The following is a 23694-nucleotide window of genomic DNA, read 5'->3' on the forward strand; positions in this document are numbered from 1 at the left end:
ATGCATTACAACAGCATCTCTTAACCCCCGACATTGCTCTCAGAGGGCACACAGCAGGTGTCAGATGCGCACGTACTTTGCAATCACAAGCATCGCCTTCAGTGCATTTGATTAGCTCTCTTACCAAGTAGTCCAGGGGGTCCACGTGGGCCGGCAGGTCCAGCCTGCCCCACAACAGCATCCCCTTTGTCCCCCTTGGCACCTGGAGTGCCATTCTCTCCGCGTTCCCCTGCGTGTCCTTTGAGGCCAGAGAGACCAACTCCACCCTGGACACCCTTTTCTCCGGGATGTCCTTTCACACCTGAAGATATGTAAAGCAACTGCTGGTACATAGGTTGTGTAACATCGCGAACAGTAACATGTACATCGTAGATTGCATTGGCTTTCTGGATTTCCCTGAAGATTCGAAAGGTCACATCTAATCGCTAAATCTGGTTGTGATATTCGTTTTACAACTTACTGGGGAGCTAAAGCAATCGTAATTGGCGTGTTAAACGCTCGTATGTTTGAATATGTCGGATAGTGGAGGGTTTTACAACGGTAATTTGGTCAGCCTGTTGGGCTTGGTCCGTGACAAAGTGGATAGCCTGGTGCCCATCGTGCCAGCATGGCTGATGGCTCATGGAGGTGCAAGGCAGTCTGATCTGAGACCAGAGTGGAGTGCAAAAGAGTCAGCATTTCAGAGAGTATTAAGCAAAGGTCATGCGTTGAGAGAATTATAAATTTGTGAATTTAGTGTGAGGCCAAAAGCCGTGAATTTACAGTCGTTGAGTGATTTGGTCGTTAAGCGAGAATAGGAAATACATGTTAAAGGCTTAATTCGTCTGATAGCATCGAAAGTTACCCTTTTTCAACCAAAAAAGTAGTTTATTATATTTTAATAATGGATTTTAACATATAAAGATACTAACAGCATAAAACACATAATATTAAAAGAAACATGGTCAATAAATGCATTAATTAGTATTTACGATACCTACAACAGTCTGTCATTAACAGGGGAATGGTCGGTAAGCGAACACATTGGGCTCTATGGAGGCCTGTCGTTGATCAATTAGTCGCTAACAGCGGTGGTCGTTAAGAGGTGTTCTACTTTATTGCAAAGGGCCCGAGGCCGCACGGTACCAGTGTCTCCCTTTGGTCCGGGCTCCCCCCGCAGTCCGCTCACCCCCGATGGACCCCCCTCTCCTTTGAGCCCCGGATGGCCAGGTAATCCCACACTCCCTGCAAAGCAATTGTCATCACCACGATCAACAATTCTGTTTTGAATTGAATTTAATCTAGGCTCTTTTTCCAGCCGGAATCAATGATGTATAGAACACGATTTTCAGTGGTCCTTTTTAAAATAAAAAAATAATCGTGAGCATTGCTGTGGAGAATATATAACAAAATAAATACGCAGACAATTCGACTGTTTCACAAAGTTGCTTCTCCAAACAATAACAAATATATATACACAATAAAAAATATATACCATATGTATATATATATATTTAAAAATATATATACAAATATATACACAAAAATATATATGTATACCATATGTATATATATTTAAATATATACCATATGTATATATATTTTTATACATCACATTGGCCACGCAGACTTCCGGGAGTGCATCATTTCAGCAGCTTGGTTCCACACAAGCAGACTCTGGGACAGTTTTGACATTCAGTGGCTCATCTGCAGATGCCATTTTCTCCAACTTAGTCTCTACCCTTTCTTCCCTGTGGTTTGGATGTTTTGTATTCTGCAAGGTATAGATGCACAGCTTACATGATTCACTCAATTTCAGGATTATTTGGCCATTCATGATGTCTCAGTTAATTACTTGGCAAACTTTGGTTTGGGCCTATGTATGTTGAACTTCTTTAGCTCCGTACGTACCCAAATGTGCTAATCGGAGGTGCCTATGTGCCTCTTCAAACTCTTTCAGCTTGAACTTTGATTTCCCATCTTCACCCCTCCAGTAGACTAAATCTTGAATGCACATTTCTTACGACAATGCCTGTGGAGCTGTGCCTAGCAAGCAAACGAAACAAGTTAGGAGCTGGAAGGGTGAATAAATGGCCCCAGCCTTGAAAAATGGCTGAAATGACTTCCGAGAGATGTTTTTCTCTTGGAGCCAAATTTAAAATATCGCAAACAACAAGCATAAAGAGTGTGAATTTTAAAATAACATAGATTTTGGATAAAGACACCAATTTGCATCTTATGCACATTTGCAAGTGTTTTGAAAACCTTACAGTGGCCAAAATGGGTTGAGATATTTGGATGCTGTTTGCTGTTATGGACAAAAGAGACTCAAGATGGAAATGTTCAGCAAAGCTTACAAAGCATAAGCATAGCACCACAGTGATAGTCTGTATGCTGTAAGAATGGCGTGAATACTAAACATATATTTTTGCTGTATTGATGTGCATCATGATAACGATGTTGCTGTTGTTGTTTTCCTCGCACTTTCTGTTTATAGGTGGCGTTTTGTCGCCACTTTGGAAGGGTTTAGCCAGAGATCAATCGATTACATTTTTGGCCCGCGTTCTGGGCAACTGAGGAAATGGGAGACGTCTTCTGGCGTTGCTTGGCACAAAGAGCAGCAGTTTGGGACGTTTGGGTCGATTAGATTCTGGTAATCGGCTAGCATGGAGCAGTAACCTGAACGGAGTTGAGCCAGTTTTGTGCGAGTTGCTCGGGTCAAGGATTTTTCGTCATCTGCTATGGGTGGGGGCCAACCCCCTAGCACGACATTGGGCTTGTAGGCGTTCATGCAGTGCATGGTGGCAGCGGTGTGCAAGTGGTTTAAAATTTATTTGGTGGTGCTATTTGGTGGAAGAGCGTTTAAAGTAGATTGCATGTTGGCAGAGCTGAAGGAAAGCAAGGTGGATTTCATTTTCCTAGCAGGTGCAGGGGCTTTGAGTAGCTTTGTGCAAGGATGCGTTGTCGAGTGGCATGACGCCAGATATTGATCGGTAAGAAGCTTGCAGTGTTCTTGAATCTGAAGAACTTTGGTTTCTTGGTGGAGATGGTTAATGAGCGCCATGAGGTGGCATCCTGTAGCTCGGCGAAGAGCTTGGTTTTGGGAGGTTTGGAGCTTTTGGTAACCTGTAGAGGAGAGTATTGGGCACCAAATGGGACTGGCATAATTGATGATGGGACGTCAAATGGCTTTGTAGGTTAGGAGCAAAGTCTCCTTTTGTTGACCCCAAGATGTGCCGGCTAAAGCTCGTAATATGTTGTTTCGTTTGTTAACTTTTGCATGTACGTTTCTGCTGTGTTGAGCGAAGCTAAACATGGTGTCAAAGGTTACACCATTAATTTTTGGGTTTTTTGCTAATGGGAGGCATTGGTTGTTTATTATGACGTTGGGATGTAAGTTGGCTTGATGAGGATCAGGTGTGAAAAGGGTGATTGTTGATTTAGATGTTGAGAGTTGAAGCGATCTATTGGCTAGGAAAGTTCTGAGCCGTTTTAGATAGGAGTTGATGGAGTTTTCCATTTTGGGTATATTTTGATTAGAAGTGTAAACTGTGATGTCGTCGGCATAGCTGACTACTTATACTCCTTTTGGAGGAGTTGGTAGATTGTGGAGGTAGGCATTGAACAGTGCTGGGGATATTATGGAACCTTTGGGTACTCCTACATGAATGTTTCGTGAGGAGGATTGCATATCACGAAAGAGAGTGTGTGATTGGTGGTAATTTGTAAGCCAGCAAACAAGGCCTGATGGTAGCGTAGAACCCTGTATGATGGTGATGAGTGTGAGGTGGTTAATGGCGTCGAAAGCCTTTGTAAGGTCAAGGGAGGCGACGATAGTGCGATATGGGGGCTTTTTCTCATTGAAATCATTTGAAATTTGGGTGGTTAGGTTGAGAAGAGCTGTTGTTGTTGAGCGTGCAGGGCGAGATGATGGAGGTAAGTTGGTGGTGATGATTGGAAGGATGAGGGCCTCTAAAATCTTGATTGATGGGCAAAGTAGGGAGTCAGCCTGTAGGACTTTGTTTGGTTTAGGTCTTTGCTGAGTTTGGAAGTGGGATGATTGTCCATGATTTCCAGATGGCCGGAATGAGGTTGCACTGTAGTGAGGCGTTAATGGTGGAGGCGAGAAACTTCATGCCAAGGGGGCCGAGGTGTTTGAGATGGGGCATAGCTATGCCATCCGGGCCAATTGCGGAATATTTTTTGGCTTTTTTGATAGCTAGTTTCATCTCTTCAAGGCTAAATTGGGGGGGGGGGGGGGCGTTTAGAGGTAGTTCCTTGATTTGATGGATTTTTTGACTGGCGGATTTATTGGAAGAGTGTGGGACGACTGATGAGAAAAGTTTGTTGAAGTGGTTGGCGATGTTATTGTTGTTTATGACGGATTTGTTGTTAAAATGTATTGCACAATTGGGTGGCAGTTTGGAGTGTCCCTCTAAGGCTTTGATGGTCTTCCAAAGTTTTGATGAGTTTTGCCGATGGTCAAAAGATTCAACAAACTCGTGCCAGAATTCTGTTTTGGCTTGATTGATTAGCTTTGTGATTTCAATATTGAAGGCGGGGATTTGTGGTGATGTAGGATTTTTAGTCCTCAGAGTATTTCGTAGGTTTATTAGCGTTGAGACTTCTTTAGGGAGGCAGGGAAGGTGTTGCTTGTAGCAACCCGCCGGGATGGTGTGCTTGGTGGTAGTTGCGATGATGTTTCTGAAAATCTTTTCAGAGTTATGTGTGGATGTGTGGATATGGTTGATGTTGTCGGCGAATAATGCTTCTGATTCTGAAGTAAAAAGTGGTCAATTGGCTTTTTAAAAGTTGTAATACAAGCAGTTTTTAGGAGTTTGTGAAGGCTTGGCGGCATTGAGGGTCAACACATTTGATAGGTGGTCGGATCCAAGGGCAGTAAAGACTTGCCAGTCGATTGATGAGAGGAGGTTTCCTGATGCTATTGAGATATCTGGTGAGGATGAAGGGCCAGCTGACGGAACTCTGGTTTGCATATTTTCATTGAGTATCCCATAGCGAGAGCCGTTCAAGATATCGGCAATGAGGTTGCCACGTGCACCTGAAAGGGAAGAGTGCCAAAGTTTGTTGTGGGTGTTGAAATCTCCAATAACAATTGAGTCGTTGTTTGGTAAAAGTTGATTTATATTGAACTGATAGTTGCGAGGGCAAGAACTGGTCGGTGGGATGTAGACGTTGATTATAGTGAGTGGGCATAGATGGGATTTGATACCGACGCTTAAGACTTCTGTGGTGATATCAGAAGAAGGCATTGAGATTTTATCTTCTTCAAATTGAATGCTATTATGGATGAGAAAAGCTAAACCGCCACCAGCTATTGGTCGGTCTCTATGGAGGAAAGTGACATTTTTTAAGTTGGGCGGTCGATAAGTGGATTTAAATTTTGTTTCTTGGATGGCGGCTATATTAATGGAGTTTTGTTGTAGAAAGATGCTGAGTTCAAGAGATGTGTTGTTGATGCTGTTGATGTTTAGTTGAGGGATTTTTAGGTCGTTTTTGTTGTGGACGTTTTGTTGTGGTTGAAACGGTGGTTGCGATGGATGAGGTGGTGGTGCTAGTGTGATTGTGCAAGGTGGAGTTGTTGGAGTGAATGATGTACAATATTTGCAGAACCAGCTGGAATTTGAACTGGGGATGTGGGCTAAAGTAGTGCAGCGTTTGTGGTACCAAGCTTTACAATCGTTGCATTGGATATAATTTACATTGACGTTCTTTCTGCAGCCGCCACAAGGGGAAAACGGGCCTGGATTCAATTTGACATCCCCAGCAATAACAAGAAGCCAGCCCCAGTATGCTTGGGAGGCCTGGGCTGGCTGGCGAAAAACAGGAAAGTGCGAGGGGTGATGTTGCCATTTGCAAGTGCTTTCGTAGTACTTGGTCTCTCCACTTCGAACAAACGGAAACACTGGAGAGATGATGTTGCTGTTGATGCTGCTGTTGCTGATCATGCTTCTGCTGCTTATGGTGAGGATGAAGCAGATGATGAAATGTTCACCAGAGCCATCTGCAGTATTTCATCATCTTCATCATCAATGTCTGCATCATCAACTTGACAATTTCAAAAAATTTGCCACAAATTACTCATTTGGGATTACAGAGCAATCATCACCCCCCTACTGGCACACTGACACACCACTATCTGTGGCTTGGTGCTACAATTCCGTGCCTCATTGAAGGGTGGGGCAAACCTCACACATTATCGATGTAAGAGTCTGATGAACCCTGATCGCTCGTCTCACTCCTGTAGGCGCGGCCTGCATTGGAATTCCACAAAGGCATGAAAACGAACCCTCCAGGCCAGGGCCCATTGTCCCTGCAACACTCCCAGCTCTTACCAGGAGCTCCACGGGGTCCTGCTGCTCCTGGGGCGCCAGCTTCACCTTTGCTCCCCTGCACACCTGGGGCCCCGCTTAATCCACGTTCCCCTGTGTCACCTTTGACCCCTGGAGAACCCATGGAACCCCGTTCGCCCTTTTCACCGCGCTGTCCATTTGTTCCTTAAGAGTGGAATGGATAACACTGTTTAAATAAAACTTTATTACACTTCAAGAATACATAATTTAGGTTAGGCTACGTAATGATCTAGCCAAATTTTTGGTGTGTAATTCTCCACCCCCAATATAGCCAAACTCGCTCACTGGTAAGTTGAAGAACAATTCTCACAATCATATTTTGCAATTAGATACTTTTTTTAAACTGCGTCAAACATCCAGTTAGAAACTATAAAGTCAGAATAGCCATGTCACCTCACCCAACTTGTTAAATTATTAATTGTAATATTGGCTGTGAAAACCTACAGATACAGTACTACATACATAATCAGCAATTCCCATAGAGCGCTTTTGGTGTCAGGATCATCAGTGCAAAAGGTGCCATGGATTACCTATGGCGGAAACGCAGATTATGAAAAACAAGTTAGTTGAGGTGTACTCCAGACTCTTACAGAAAACACCACAAAGCAAACTAAATGTCTGTAACAAAGCATGGTGCGGCAGTGGGCATTGGCCACGATGTTGGTACCTGCATCGCCCTTCGGTCCAGGCAAACCGCGCAGTGTAGGATCTCCAAGGGAACCCTTCTCTCCTTTAGTGCCTGGAAGGCCTGGTACTCCCACACTGCCTTTTTCACCTTCAGAGACGGCATCAGTCTTAAGTTAACATGTATTGTTTTACATGCTTATTATATTAATTTGAAGCTTTCGTGACTGCAGGAATCCACACTATTTGGTTATTTCGGTAAAGTAACGTAGGTGTCTCACTGGCTTGCCTCTCACTGCGCCACAGCTTGTGTTACACATAGACATGACATTAACCTGCTAATCTCTCTGCATAATCTCTCCCATCAACATAGTGCTAATCTTTTATTAACACTGCAGTTGTGCGCATATGCGGGGGCGATACTCTTATAAGGCGACAGAATCTAATCTCTCTCCCTAATCTCTCTCTCCATAATCTCCCCCATTAACACAACTGACGTGCTTTCGTGCGAAGATGGAATTCCTTTCCAGCTCTTTTCTTGCTGTGGTTTTCACACCTGATGATGATTGCTTGTGCTACAATCGAAACGTCGTGAGAATTTAATAGTTAAATGTGTATTATTTTATTATTTCCCTTCTACGTGACTTTACCGAAAGAACCAAGAAATTCGCATTGCTTGCACTTTGTAATGCTCATCAGATACTTCAAAATGAAGTTTCAATCAGTACACATTGCTCACTAGGCAAATTGTTGAGAAAATATGGACCCCGCAACAACGTAGTTCGGGTTGCGTAGCAGGTCCCGCACGGGCACCCAGCCCCGGAGCAGGACGCTGTCCCCGTGTAATGCCAAACAAGCACCGCCCACGCTGCTCTATCTACGTAACAATTTTCACCATCGATTAGTGACTCCAAATTTAGAAAGTGGTTATCATTCTCTTTATGCAATTTTAGTCTCGGTGAGGTAGGCCCCACCACACGCAGCCTGCCAATCGCCTAAATGTGCTGTACCCTGGTTTATAGACTGTAATGCTGTACTGCATCTTGAGAATAAGCAGCTCTTTGACCTCTGCACTGCTCACACGCCCCTGCGCATGTGGGACGTACCTGTTTCCCCCTTGCTGCCTCTCTCGGCCATTGGCCCAGGGCTGCCCGGTGGCCCAGGTCTCCCAGGCTCTCCCTGGGGCCCTGCAAGACCTGGCAAACCGGCCTCTCCTTTGAGCTCTGTTAATTTATATAAACATGCACACAGATGTAAAGGAATATATATGAAACAATAACACGTGAAAACAATGATGAAAATCATGCAATTTGCACGGATTCTGTAGCATTTCCCAACTATTCCCAGAAAAACGTGATAAGCAATTGTAACGATATGTTTAATTGGCGATCATAACATTAAATGCATAATTGAATATTTACGTTTATCGTATAATTGGAAATGCAAATATCAATATGGAATTGCCAAAGTTTCCCATCCTTGAAATGTATACAACTGAATCATCTCCATCAGCCATAGACCTCCCCCATCCTCATTCCTTCAATGGTGATTTTACTATATTTGCATCTAAATAGGTTACGATTAATACAACTGCGCTAAAGCCAATGTAAACCTGCTCATCCAAGCAGATGTCAGACACATACCACGAACTCGACTCCCATAGCGCAAGCCATTCTAACAAGCAGCTGAATCCCTCACCATAAAATTTTGATTCGACACAAAGAACATTGGAGGACAACGTTGAGCTAAGCGACGTCCCGAAAACAATATCTGGAAACCGGATCCCACCACCGAACTACTCAGCGCTGCCCTTCCCTGAAGTCAATGGAGCACATGACTTGATCGAATCCGCACGACCCATCATCACGCCAGATCTGGTCACGACCTTCATGAGTGGAACATCAAAGGAAGCCTGCAATACGACTGCAGAGATCCTGTACAAACCGTCGAGCATGTTGTGAACCACTTCCAATTTTTCATTTTATTTTATGGAGGCGCAGCAGCAGCCGCAATTCAGATCTCGAAGTTTCTACTCACCCGTTCCCCACATATATAATAATAACAACCAAATCTAAAAAGGTTACGAATGGTGATTCCAAGAATTAAATCTTGACTTAAAGCTTTCGTGACTGCAGGAATTCATATTCTTGGGTCTTTTGGTAAAGTCACATAGATAGGTTCAAAGAAAATAACAAAAAACTACCACGTTTCGATTGCAACACTAGCATTCATCATCAGGAAGAGAGGGTTAGCTTCTAAAGGTAAACTGTTTTTAAAGGTTTGAAATGGGCGTAGCTCAAATGTCAGCAGCCAATGTTGATGTAAGTGGTGGGCAGGGACAATAAACGGTGGTGGGTTTTCCCACCAAAAGGCTGCCCAGTAAAAATTTTCACGATAATGTAGGATCATTGAGCGACCTCCACTGCGGGCGCCATGAGGTGGCTCTGTTAATGTGAGAGATTAGTATGTTAATGGATAAAAAAAAGATTCGTTCATGAAGCCATCCATATATATAGACACAGACACAATTTCAATCGAGAAGATAGGTATAAACTGATGAACCATTGGAAGGACGTTATCAACCATTTTAAGTCATAACTGGCTGTGCTGTTCCCATCCTACCACCTTCCAATGTTAGTTGTTATTTTCGGATCTCTGACTGTACATTAACAGGTAAAAAAATTCACCCTAACACAGCCACATCGCTCACCGTGCTCGAGGTTTTTGGTTTGCAATCTTCCATTAACATGCTAATCTCTCACATTAACATAGCCACCTCAGGGCGCCCGCCGTGGAGGCTGCTCAACGATCCTACATTATCATGCAAAATTTTACTGGGCAGCTCTTTGATTAGTGGGAAAACCCACCACCGTCGCGGTCATTGCGCACCACTTACATTAATATTGGCTGCTGACATTTGGTCTATGCCTATTTCAAACCTTTATAAACAGTTTACCTTTAGAAGCTAACCCCCTCTTCCTGATGACGAACGCTTGTGTTGCGATCGAAACGTCGTAGTTTTTGGTTGTTATTTTCTTTGAACCTATCTATGTAACTTTACCGAAAGACCCAAGAATATGATTCCAAGAATTCCATCAGGATTCCAGACAAGGGATCATAGGCATTACACAGCACACAAAACATGAGAATTACAAATCAGATTTTTAGCACAGAAACCATGAATTTGTGGACTCGTCGTGTGGCTGACGTGGGGTACTGTGCTCATAATGAACATGTGAATGCCACTCATTCTATTCCCATAAGCTTTGCTCAGTCATCTTTCCCAACCAAGTTACATTTTTTAACGAAACCCTCAGCCTTCATTTATTTTATGAAGGCACCTATGCATGATTATTAACGAATACATGCTACAGAGAGCAATGCATATCCAGTCAAGACCCATTCTCCCCTTCAGTTAAATTGTCACTGCAGTGAGAACTCCTCAAATTCCATTGCACTTACCTTGAATGTTAGACAGCTTGAATGTTATAGCTTCCATTTCCACTGTTAGTTGATGTATTCTCTCTTCCACAGACAGCTCTAAATCTGCAGAAAATCAAACACACAGCATCACTGAACGTAAAAACAAAAGCCCCCGTTGAACATGAATACAATGGGATGTGGCACATTTTGATCACGACGCTAGCACACAATGGCCCACTAATTTCGAATGACGACAGGGAATATTTAACGTCCAATGTGAAGCAGACAAAACGTAGTAGTTTTTGGTTAATACACACCATGGTAATAACCAGGGCGATATGGTAGTTACCATGATGGTGTGTTGTTATTTGGCTGCTAGAAATTTCCACGTGATAAGCCACTTCGTTGAGCTATCACTTGTGGACAGGCCATTTCTGAAAAAGAGCTACATAGATCTTGACTTAAAGCTTTCGTGACTGCAGGAATTAATATTCTTTGGGTCTTTCGGTAAAGTCACGTAGGTAGGTGATGGTTTTGATTGGGTCCTCAGATGATTATTTCCCACTGGTTTGGGTGATAGCTTTACGGATTGTGTAGTCTGAATATCCATTCATCTTGAGAGCTTGGTGTACGCGTTTCACTGACTAGGTGATGATGGTCAGAAATACATCTAGCTCTATGGTGTAGAGTTTTGATGAGGGAATTATTCTGGGATGGATGGTGGTGAGAGTCAGGTTTTGCCATAAATAGCAGGGGTCACCAAATGGATTTCCAAAATCATGAACAAACACAAGATCCAGGTTTGATTTAACACAGTACATAAAATTCGTCATCTGATCTCGTCTGTGAAGGATGTGATCCCTGACATGCAATACCCCGGCGTTTACAAACTAAGCTGTGTCTGCAGCAGTACTTACATTGGGGAAACTTAAGCGAAATGTATCGGACCGTGTTCGTGAACATAAGGCAGATCTGAAACACGGTAGGACCAATACTTCGGCCATGGCTGATCATTGTTTCAATGCAGTGGACTCACACGAAATAGATTTCTTGAAGAGGAAGGTACTATTCAAACCCACTGGCTATCAATAAAGATTCGTTCATGAAGCCATCTATATATATATAAAATCGTGAATGTCTGTCTGTCTGTCTGTGGATGTCGGACCATACGCACTTTCATTGGACGCCGGTTGCCCCTGCCATCGGCTAGCGACGCCTTCGCCGCTTTCATTGGACCTGGCAACGGCTAGCAACGCCTTCGCCTCTTTCATTGGACGGCGGTTGCCCCTGGCAACGGCTAGCGACGCCTTCGCCAAGGGCTGCAGTTTCATTGGACGGCGGTTGCCCCTGCCAACGGCTAGCCACGCCTTCGCCACTTTCATAGGCTCCGTAAATAATTAAATAATAGCCATTACACAGTATTGTTGGAGCGCTAGGTGGGGGGGGAAGGAACGCCACCCGTACCCTGCCTCTGCCGGGTGGCCAATTTTGGCGAGGCCGCAGGCTCTGCACGCTACTAGGCCTCGACACCCACCACGCCACTCTGAGGTAAATTCCTCAAAGTTTTTCCTACTCTTCACTGCACCCCCACCACAATGTGTGCAATTTATATTACTTTTAAACCCAACGCGCCAACAATCGATTACTTAAATGTTCACTGTACAAATAGTCATTAAGCTGGGTCAGTGTACTGCCAGTCTATCATGTAGACTCTAGCCTGCTTATTAAACTCGGTGAGCGTACTGCCACTCTATCATGTACACTCTAGCCTGCTTATGAAGCTGAGTGCGTGTACTGCCAGTCTACAATGTGGACTGTAGCCTGGTTATTATAATCGATTATTTATATGTTCTTTGTACAAATAGTCATTAAGCTGGTTGAGCGACCCCAGTTCGATTCCAACTCACGCCCACCACCGCTGACGATTATTTGAAACGGACCTGGGCCTCCCCTAGGTCGACTCAGCCTCAAACGCGTAACTGCTGTCGTGTGTGAACATCGTCACTGGGGAGACAAAGGCGGCCGGCCATCGTGGATCCAAGTCTCGGGCGAAGCCGGGTCATGTGTATGTGTGTATGTGTTTATGTGTATGTCTGTGTGTCTCTATGTATGTGTGTATGTATGTGTGTGTATGTGTTTGTGTGTATGTGTGTGTGTATGTATGTGGGTTTTTTTGTATGTCTTTATGTGTATGTCTGCGTGTCTGTATGTATGTGTGTATGTACGTGTGTGCATGTGCTTGTGTGCATGTATGTGTGTGTGTATGTATGTATGTGCGTGTATGTGTTTCTGTGTATGTATGCGTGTGTATGTATGTGTGTTATGTGTGTGTCTGTGTGTCTGCATGTATGTGTGCGTGTATTGTGTATGTGTTTGTGTGTATGTATGTGTGTGTTTGTGTGTATGTGTTTGTCTCTGTCTATGTATGTGTCTGTATGTGTGTGTATGTGTTTGTGTGTATGTGTGTGTATGTATGTGTGTGTATGTGTTTGTATGTGTTTGTGTGTTTACGCGCATTACACAAATGTGTTGCAGGTCTAAGGCGTTCCTCACGCAGCATTGCCGCTTTATTATTTCAGTCGTTTACTGCCGTACGCACCCTGAAAGTCGTGTGTCTGCAGCAAGCGCGTGTATGTGTACCTATGGACGCGCGCGCGTGTGTTGTGTAGGGGGAACGGTAGTGTAGTGCTTAGCGTGCTGTCTGTGTCTGTGTGTGTGTCTGTGTGTGTGTCTGTGTGTGTGTGCGTGAGCCGGGCGGTAGTGTAGCGGTTAGCGCGCTGCGCTGTGAACCTGGCGACCCGGGTTCGATTCCCGCTCACGGCTAACACCATGTGACGATTATCTGAACCGGTCCCGGGCCTCCCCTAGGTCGACTCAGCCTTAAATGAGTACCTGGTGCGGTGTGTAAACATCGCCACTGGGGAGACAAAGGCTGTTGGGCGTGGTGCTGGCCACCCACCCCCTCGTGTACCGTTCCGGCCTTCATAGGTGCTCGCTAACAGCACTTGCCCCTACAGTCTGTTAAGGCTATACGGGGGATCTTTGTGCTGTGTGTGTGTGGGGAACGGTAGTGTAGTGCTTAGCGTGTGCCGTCTGTGTGTCTGTGTGTGTGTGTGTCTGTCTGTGTGTTGCTGTGTGTGTCTGGTGTGTCTGTGTGTGTGTCTGCGTGTGTCTGTGTGTGTGTTGTGTGTTGCGTGGGTGTCTGGTGTGTGTCTGTGTGTGTGTCTGCGTGTGTGTCTGGTGTGTGTCTGGTGTGTGTCTGTGTGTGTGTGTCTGTGTGTGGTTGTGTGTGTGTCTGTGTGTGTGTCTGTTGTGTGTCTGTGTGTGTGTCTGTGTGTGTGTCTGGTGTGTGTGTCTGTGTGTGTGTCTGGTGTGTGTTCTGTGTGTGTGTCTGTGTGTGTGTGTGTGTGTCTGTGTGTTGTGTCTGTGCGTGTGTGGTGTGTGAGGAGCGGTGGGTGTAGTGCTTAACGCTACGCTGCGCTACCAACCCGGCGAACCGAGTTCGATTCCCGCTCACGGCCACCACCGGTGACGATTATTTGAACCTCCCCTAGGTCGACTCAGCCTCAAACGAGTAACTGGTGTGGCATATTAACATCGGCACTGGGGAGACAAAGGCGGCCGGGCGTGGTGGATCCAAGTCCCGGGCGAAGCCGGGTCATGTGTATGTGTGTATGTGTTTATGTGTATGTCTGTGTGTCTGTATGCATGTGTGTATGTATGTGTGTGTGTTTGTGTGTATGTCTGTGTGTGTATGTATGTGGGTTTTTTTGTATGTGTTTATGTCTATGTCTGTGTGTCTGTATGTATGTGTGTATGTACGTGTGTGTATGTATGTGTTTGTGTGTATGTATGTGTGTGTGTATGTATGTGTGTGTATGTGTTTCTGTGTATGTATGTGTGTGTATGTATGTGTGTTATGTGTGTCTCTGTGTGTCTGCATGTATGTCTGTGTGTATTGTGTATGTGTTTGTGTGTATGTATGTGTGTGTTTCTGTGTATGTGTGTGTTTGTGTGTATGTGTATGTCTGTGTGTATGTATGTGTGTGTATGTGTTTGTATGTGTTTGTGTGTTTACGCTCGCATTACACAAATGTGTTGCAGGTCTAAGGCGTTCCTCGCGCAGCATTGCCGCTTTCTTTTTTCAGTCGTTTACTGCCGTACGCACCCTGACAGTCGTGTGTGTCTGCAGCAAGCGCGTGTATGTGTACCTATGGACGCGCGCGCGTGTGTTGTGTAAGGGGAACGGTAGTGTAGTGCTTAGCGTGCTGTCTGTGTCTGTGTGTGTGTGTCTGTGTGTGTGTGTCTGTGTGTGTGTCTGTGTGTGTGCGTGTGTGGTGTGTGGGGAGCGGTAGTGTAGTGGTTAGCGTGCTGTCTGTGTGTCTGTGTGTGTGTCTGTCTGTGTGTGTCTGCGTGTGTCTGTGTGTCTGTCTGTGTGTGTGTCTGTGCGTGTGTGGTGTGTGAGAAGCGGTGGGTGTAGTGGTTAACGCTACGCTGCGCTACAAACCCGGCGAACTGAGTTCCATTCCCGCTCACGGCCACCACCGGTGACGATTATTTGAACCTCCCCTAGGTCGACTCAGCCTCAAACGAGTAACTGGTGTGGCGTATTAACATCGCCACTGGGGAGACAAAGGCGGCCGGCTGTGGTGGATACAAGTCCCGGGCGAAGCCGGGTAGTACAGCTAGTCCATATATATAGACACAGACACAATTTCAACCGAGAAGATGGGTACAAACTCAGCAATCATTGGAAGGACGTTATTAACCAGTTTAAGTCATAACTGGCTGTGATGTTCCCAGCCTACCAATTTCCGATGTTAGTTGTTATGTTCGGCTCTATTATTTTTTACATTAATAGATATAATTTCTCACTAACACAGCTACTTTGCGCGCCATCCTCGAGGCTGCTACTTCACAATCTTGCATTAACATGCTAATCTCTGACATTGACATAGCCACCTTGGCGCACTCGCCGTGAAGGATGCTAATTTTTGTCTGGCAGCCCTTTGATTGGTGGAAAGCCCCCCACCGTCACGGTCGCTGCCCACTACTTGCATTGGCATTGGCTGCTGACATTTGGCCTATGCCCATTTCAAACCTTTATAAGCAGTCGTCTTTAGAAGCTAACCCCCCTTTTCCTGATGATGACCGCTTGTGTTATGATTGAAACGTCGTAGTTTTTTGTTATTTTATTTCAACCTATCTACGTGACTTTACCGAAAGACCCAAAGAATAGAGCTACATAGCTCAGTGGACCGAACCTAGAAGAATAAAAAAATAGTTAAAATATATTTTGTATTGTTTAAATAGAAGTTAGAACCTCTGAAAATTAGCGTTATATGCACGACCACTGGGCAGGTCCCCGCCCTACCTGGTTTCAACATTCTGGTGAGCGCAGCTGACCCCGCTGGGGGAGTGCTCCACTCACAATGCAAAGGTCATGCAAATTCTGGAGCCCATTGCTTGCTCAGTTTATAAAGTAGCTAACATGTGGAAAGCTGACAGTAAGTGTACTAATATAGGTCGTCACCTAGGAATGTGGAATTTCCACCATTTGCTGCCAGCTGTCAATGGAGATGAGCACTGGTTGATTCTGATTTGAGTACGAATGCAATTTTACTGAAAGCAGTCACGATTACATTGAGGCCTGTATTCTTAGTCACAACTCAGCTCAGGTTCGAATCTGGCTCAAGTGAGCATGGGCCCAGCCATGCTCGGGATTTCCATGAGCCGAGTCTGCGCCGAGCCGCTCATGTGACTTTAGAAGTAGCTGAGCGGCTCAAGCCTGAGCTAGGCCTGAGTGTTAGAGGCTGAGGCAGAGCCAAGCCGTGGCTAAGAATTCGGCCTAAACATTATACAGGCGTGTCTTGCTTAATGAATAAGTCCCTAGAAAATTGCTCGGCAAGTGAACACTCGTAAAACGATAATCGTTTTCCCATTCACTCCCATGTTAAAAACTGAAGTACGTTTCAACTCCAAAAGTTTCCACTCTTGAACAAATAAAGTAAGAAAATATATAACACTTACCACACATGACAAACCACAGTGCTTGCAGATCTCTGTCCTCAGCGTTTGTAATTAATTAGCGCCACCGCCCCCCACCGACCCATTACAGCACAACTGGCAAACAAACAGCTGCGAGCCGCCGTGTGCCCCGTCATCTCCGCTCGCTAAACAAACATTTTGCTCGTTTTGCGAACAAGTTGGTCTAAATTAAAATTGATCGTTTTAGCGAATTCTCATGTAAATAACGCTCGTTAAGCGAAACGAGCCTGTGGTGTCTCACCTGTGTTTAAAGCATGATGAGAAGAGTCAGAGTGATTATTCATGTCACCTCTTGGCATTATATTCTTCCCAAAAACTCCCGATGGTAAATCTGTATTGTACAGTGCAACACACCCAAGACATGCATTGCGACCCATGCATAAATATGAACCACTTCACACACTCTGGCCAATTCACTACGCAATGCGTCCATTCAGTCTCGTCCTGTGCTTTTATTTACAGAACTCTGCATCAGACATCTCCCGCCTCTCTTTTCCTAAACATTTACATTCTCTTCTACCTTTTCTGAATACAACGCTCATATCCTATTATGAATATATATTTATTCTATCTCTTATTTTTCTCTCCACGTATTCCCTGTATATTCTGAATACATCTCTCCTGTCTTCTTCTGAATGCACCTCATTAGCCTCCTCCGGTAGGTAAGTATGAGTTGGCTTGGCCACGTAGCCCGCATGCGCAGCCACTCCACGGCACGTGCTAGAGAAGAGTTGGACTGATGTGGTACGGGAGGATTTGAAGCTGAGTGGACTTGCAGATGACTGATACCAGCGGTGCCAATATCGGCCTCCGTGAAAGAGGCTTGTGAAGGACGCTACTGGGCAGTGTGCTAGGCTAGGTACACTCGAAGGCTACTGGGCATTTGGAGGCATCTCTTTTTAGCGACAACGGGGGGCGTAGGAGCGACAGTGAACTCAATAATCAGAGTGCCGGGCAGCTAAAACACAGCATGGTGGCATGGGTCTGTCACGTCATCTCCGACCAGACACACACTACTCACCAAAAAAATCTTGCCAGATACTCTCTATTCACCAGCCACCATGCACCGCACACCCGCCACTCACTAGACACTCACCTGGCACAATTCACCAGTCACTCATCACTCCCCTAACATTTACATAACACACTCACCTGACACTCACATCTCATCACATCAGAAACTCCCATGACAATACATATTCATCAGACAATACTTACCTGACACTCACCAGACACCCACCAGACACCACTTATCATGCACCACACTCACTTCTCACCTGACAATCTCACCAGACATTAGCCACTCACCATTCACCTGACACCTCTTATCAGACACTCACCAGATATACACAATTCACCTGACATCCAATTATCATCGAACATTAACTATCCAATCTCAGTACTGACCGTACGTGACTCACCTGACAATCCCCACTCACGATGCACTCTCCACTCACACCCAGCAGCACCACCGCTGTGTGCAGGTCTTGGTCTTACCTTCGCGTCAGCCTTCAGAGGCGCTCGCTAACAGCACCTTGTCTAACAGTTGGTCTCAACCCAAGGACACCAAGTTCAAAGAGCAGTGTATGTAACGCGCACGAAGGGTGATGTCCAATGAGGATAGAAGCAGAAATTAGAACACCCGAAGGGCGAGGGTCACGAGATTTTAAGCGTTTTTTAGAGGGCCCTACATTAATTTAAAAGTATGCAATGTACATTATTTGATGAATATCAATAACTTAGGGGACAATCTCCCCGTCACCTCCCCTCGGACCGGTCATTAGGGATGCTCTGCGTGGCTGTGAATGAATTGTTTCAAATTTGCTTAAGAGGTTCTTACTTTTCGGTGGAGTGTTTTGAGTGAAGAATCGTTCTGTGGAAACAAATATTTATCACAATTGCAATTTAGTCACGGCAACAGTGATCATTATTATTCACTACGCTTGTTAACCCAGAAAAGCCTCACCGAGACTCTTTTTTAAAGAGGGCCCTGCCGAGTTTTACAGGTACTTGAGAATCCGGATAAAACCCATTTCAAACAGGGGGAGAACACGCACACTCCACAGAGAAAGGCGCCCGAGTTGCGAATCCAACACAGGCGCTTCTTGCTGTAAGGCACCAATACCGTACTGTACATGCATTTGGTAATTTATGTCCGTGTCATATCGTTATTAAACAACGTAAACTGAAGCTATTCTAATTTATGTATTATATATTTATATTTAATGATATTCAGTACATTTACTGAGTAACATTGAGGCTATAACCCAATATAATATAACGAGAAAAGTCATTCCTTTCACAACCTACTTTCTTTCTCGAGGAGTCTGGTTCACGCTGATGTTAAACTAAAACAATTTTATATTTGACCAGGTAAAGCCTACTGAGCTATACAGCTCTTTTTCAGAAGGTACCTGGCCACAAATGACATCTCAGCGAAGGCTTATTACGTGAAAATGGATAGCAGCCAAATATTATAAAAACACACGTTTCTAACTCGAATACTCTAAGCGCTTATTTCTAACTCTAAACGTTTGTTTCTAACTCTAATACAATACTCTAAAAACACATTTCTAACTAGAATACTCTACACGCATGTTTTTGTAACTCTCCCACCACCCTCCAACCTGCCCGGCTTTCCTCTGCAACGCTTCAGCCTCTTCCTTCTCTCCCTGACCCTCTCCCTCCGATTCCCCTTCCTGATGGGCACTCCCCCCACTCTACTGGCGGCGCTCTCCCTCGTGTGCGGCATGCAGCACCTCCTTTGGCTCACCTGTCGGCCTCACCAAACTACCCCCTCCCTCGGCTCTGACAACCCAAACAGTCCCCTTCTTCGCGTGTACATAATTAACATACTTCGCTGTACAATTACAGTAACACCAATTAAACCCCATGAGCCGCTTTATATTTAAAATACCATTCATATGCAGCATTTTTCTTCCGCATTATCTTGATAATATCAATGAACCTCCGTAATCTCTTGAAACGTACTTACTGAACCGTTACCCAATTTGATTGATATCATTACTCACCAGCCCTGTTATATGATTAACGATGACGTTTGCGATATGAATGTCTAGCTCTGTGCCTCGGTCGATTCAACCTCAAATTAGTACCTGGTACGGTGCGTTAACACATCGCAACTAGGGATACAAAGGCGGCTGGGCGTGGTGCTCCCACCCAAGCCTTCGTGTGCGGTTCTGGCATTCATAGGTGCTCACGAGCAGCACTTGCCCCAACAGTCTCTTAAGGAAATACGGGGGATCTTTGTCTTGTCTTTGTCACATCCGTACCATAGTAGAGGAATCCGCAAGCGACGAATGAAACTCCACTCAGTACAAAGAGCACAATGAGCACGAACATCAACCAGCATGGCATCTTGTGTTTCGCCTCGCCATCTAATCACCACACAGTGCACACACACGCATCAAACACACGCATGTAAGCTAGAACCATTAGGTATGCAGTACACATAATAACATCTCAGAGCCGCATACGCATAAGTCACAATTTAGAATATGCTGAAAATGGACATGTATTTTATTCATACTTTGAAGCAATCACAAATTTATTGCAAAATACAGCCATCAACGCATTCATTATGGCAGGCATCAAGCATCTATCCATTAACTAATGCATCCATACATTAATTCGATTAGTATTTATTTTCCATAATAGAGGTTTTTGGGTTAGATCGCGTAAATATAAATGTGTCGTTAAACCCGCCAACACGACGCAGCCAATTAAGTAAGGTTTGTTACGTGAACAAAACGTGTCAATTATTTACTAGTTCAGCACACCGGTATGTTGGAGAGTAAACCAACAACATTTACAATTCGAGTATTAGAGTTAGTTTCTGGCCGTCGCCTGATGAGGCGGGTTGTGAGTACCGGCGAAACGTCGCACTCGAATTCATATCTACGCAATCTAACCCAAAAATCTCTTTCTGGATAATATTGGTCGCGAAAGCCTACTACGTGTTAAACTGATTCATTATTTTATTCGTTCATTCATGATTTAATTCATTAATCCACTCATGCATGCATTAAATGATCCATGCATCCCTTAATGCATTCAACCATTCCTTCATCCACGCATCTCGGCATCACTGTAGTTTACGCGCTGTCTGTGCGATGCGCGCTGCCTGTGTCATGACCAAGTCTGGACCTTGTCGCAGTCAGACGGGTTCACGTTTGATTTTAACTTGTAACTTCATCACTCGAATACAACAGCAACAACGACTGTGTCCTCAGCGTTAGTGTGTGAGTATGTGACTAAACTGTCCTGTCTCCTCGTGCTGCTCTGCCCTGTTTCTCCCGTCTCTCCAATTACTACGTACGGTGCGAAATAATTCGACATACGTCTCTCGGTCTCGGTCTCTCTCGACCTCTACACAGCGCCTTCCCGTCCGTCCCTTGTCATACCTCTGCTAATTCACCCTGCCTCCTCCTACTCTTCCCCTCCGATGGTTGACGCCAGCTCTCTTCTTGCCCTCTCGATCTCCCTCCTGTCGTCCCTTGTGGCTTCTTCGTCCTCCTGCTATTGGCGTCTCTTCTGCACTTTGCCATTCCCCTCATTGTCAATGACGCGGCTAGAGGCTCCCGCACGGCGACCCCAACACCCTGGGCTGCCCGCCTGCCCGTACCTCCCCCACCCATCCGCCACAATGCCTGCAACCCTCCGTCGAAGTCCTGCGAATCGGGGAAAAAGGTCGCCTTCCCATTCACCAGGACCTCATGAACGTCCCTCGTCATCGCTTCAAGTCTACGCCGCAAGCCCTTTTGGACCCATGGACTCAACCTTCAACAATGTGAGTTCAACCCCGACGAAGCTTGGAGAGCTGAATGGCATTCAAAATAACTCACAAACAAACACCTTGTGAAAGACCAAACGCAGGAGATCTCTGAGTTTCATCTTCCACGAAGCTCATTTTCCACCCTAAACTGCATCCAATGCACAAACCATGACAGATGCGGATACCTGACGCACAAAAGGACGATGACCATAGTGTGCGACTGTGGTCATTCAAAACAACATATAACGATCCATAAATACGAAGGAGATATCACAGCGATATACTCCGCTGCTCCTGACGCGGTTGTCTGGCTGAGACCGCCTAAATGTGGAATTGTAGTTGTTGCTCTGCCATCTAGATCAGCAGCCGGACAGAAGAAGAAGAAGACACGGCTGGAGCGACGCGGGGCTGTGTCGCTCTCCTGTTAACCGCGCAGTTCTGGTTGCCGAGAAGAGGGGACTGAGCGACACGTTCACCCTGTTATCTGCACACATCCACTTTTCCTTACGGATAAGGGGATGCACAAAATACAGATAGCCTGCGTGTGGATAATAGGACTGCCACTGTTGAAAATCATAAGGGGAAATAAATAAAAGCGGAAGCTGGAGCCGAGCGTCTGGAGCGGTGGCTCGATTTACCATGCCACGCATTACATTCTGCACGCTACCATCGTGACTGCTCGTATTGATCAGCGTCTCCTTCACGAGTCTCTCCCTTCGCATAAAACACACCCTCCACACGAGTCTCTGTTTGTCCACATCCCGCCATGGCAGCGTTGTGCTCTTGGGAGCGCACAAAGCGTTTGGGGCATCTCTCTGGAGGTGTGGGTGCGTGTTGCCTATCGGTGCTGCTCCTGCGTTGTTTCCCGGCAGCTGTGAGGGGATCGGAGCCCGTACCCTGGCCGAGGCTGTACTCCCCGGTGGGGCTCAGGCAGCGTCGGCTGGATGACGGCTCCGCGACGTTGCTCATCAGCAGCTCTTGGCCACCCAGATTGATCCACTCCGCGGCGGCGGCTCCCATCCTCTCCTCGCGTCCAGGGTCACCTCTCCTCACCTCCTCGCCCGCCTTCTATGAACAGCCGTGCGTTTAGCGTCATCGACATCTGAAAGTCGGGTTTTTTGTTTACATTTCATCATCAATTCACATCTATTTGTTTTAGTTATATAAATAATAATGACCTATTTACCCAGGAAATTCCCATTAAGTTAGAATACTCCTTTTTCAGGAGGGCCCTGCTACATTGGGATACTTGACCAACACCAATAACATTGTGGGCGTGTTTAGCTATGAAACCGCATAACCTGGAGGAAACCGATGTAGAACAGGGGAAGAACATACAACTTACACTCTCCACACAAATCTCGCAATCTTACTCACACCACATTCACACACTCACACCACATTCACACACACACACTACTCACACCACATTCACACACTTACACCACATTCACACACTCACACATCACTCACTCCACATCCACACAAAATACTAAACACATTCACACATGCTAAATTCCTTTTGATATGCAAATTCTTTTGTCAAGGCGCTCTTCTTCCCCCCTCCAAACCAGCTTAAATATACGCTCCAAGCTTGGTGGTATTTCATTCTTCACCTGAGGACGGCTGCTTGCGTTGTGGCCGAAACGTCGTGAGAATTATTTTATTATGTTTTATTTTTATTATTTTATTACTTCCCTTCTACGTGACTTTACCGAACGAACCAAGAAGACATTCACACACTCACATACCACTCACACCACATTCACTCACTCACGCAACACTCACACTCTGTAGAACAGGAGAACATACGAGCTCCGCACAGAAGGTGCCCGAGTCAGGAATATAACCCACAAGTGTTACCACTGCGCCACCCAGTTACCCAAGCAAGTAGCACGGTAGATACAGACTCCGGTGTGTACTGCACGTGTCATCGTGAAGGGTGCTCACTCGCGCGCCCTGAGTGAAAAGAGAGGAAGCGGCAAAGGAGTACGCGTACCTGAGTCTCCCCGCGTCTCCCTCTGAGTCTCCCCGCGTCTCCCTCTGAGTCTCCCCGCGTCTCCCTCTGAGTCTCCCCGCGTCTCCCTCTGAGTCTCCCCGCGTCTCCCTCTGAGTCTCCCCGCGTCTCCCTCTGAGTCTCCCCGCGTCTCCCTCTGAGTCTCCCCGCGTCTCCCTCTGAGTCTCCCCGCGTCTCCCTCTGAGTCTCCCCGCGTCTCCCTCTGAGTCTCCCGGAGTCTCCGGGACCTCAGTTGGACTCCTCCTCTTTATACGAGCAGGGTCGGTCTCCCCATGAGTCCCCTCCGTGAGTCATCAACATCCTGAGGTAATCCATGCGTGAATCTCAGATTGTGAACATTTGCGCAGTGGTGGAACTACTTTTGCTGTGTCGTGAACAAGTAAAAAAACGAAATCTAAACCGCTTCGGTTAGCAACTAATGCGCAGTGAGTTAC

The 23694-nt window shown here is 45.7% G+C and overlaps 1 protein-coding gene across 1 annotated transcript in view; it reads right to left on the reverse strand.

The window, feature by feature from the left end:
• LOC133349567 (macrophage receptor MARCO-like) overlaps positions 1–23309 on the reverse strand; it is a 37000-nt gene extending 13691 nt beyond the window's left edge. Inside the window, exons 1-11 of the mRNA XM_061563137.1 lie at positions 23243–23309; positions 22140–22311; positions 19742–19846; positions 18289–18321; positions 16690–16779; positions 10440–10523; positions 8084–8200; positions 7021–7128; positions 6336–6497; positions 1126–1224; positions 125–301 (exon numbers count right to left, since the gene is read on the reverse strand). Coding sequence (XP_061419121.1) covers positions 125–301; positions 1126–1224; positions 6336–6497; positions 7021–7128; positions 8084–8200; positions 10440–10523; positions 16690–16779; positions 18289–18321; positions 19742–19846; positions 22140–22263 — 1099 coding nt within the window. The 5' untranslated portion in view covers positions 22264–22311; positions 23243–23309. The remainder of the gene's footprint in view (positions 1–124; positions 302–1125; positions 1225–6335; positions 6498–7020; positions 7129–8083; positions 8201–10439; positions 10524–16689; positions 16780–18288; positions 18322–19741; positions 19847–22139; positions 22312–23242) is intronic.
• Between the last annotated feature and the right edge of the window lie 385 nt (positions 23310–23694).

The sequence above is a fragment of the Lethenteron reissneri genome, chromosome 30 (assembly GCF_015708825.2).
Source record: "Lethenteron reissneri isolate LAM-NWPU_2019-01 chromosome 30, ASM1570882v1, whole genome shotgun sequence".
Lineage (NCBI taxonomy): Eukaryota > Metazoa > Chordata > Hyperoartia > Petromyzontiformes > Petromyzontidae > Lethenteron > Lethenteron reissneri.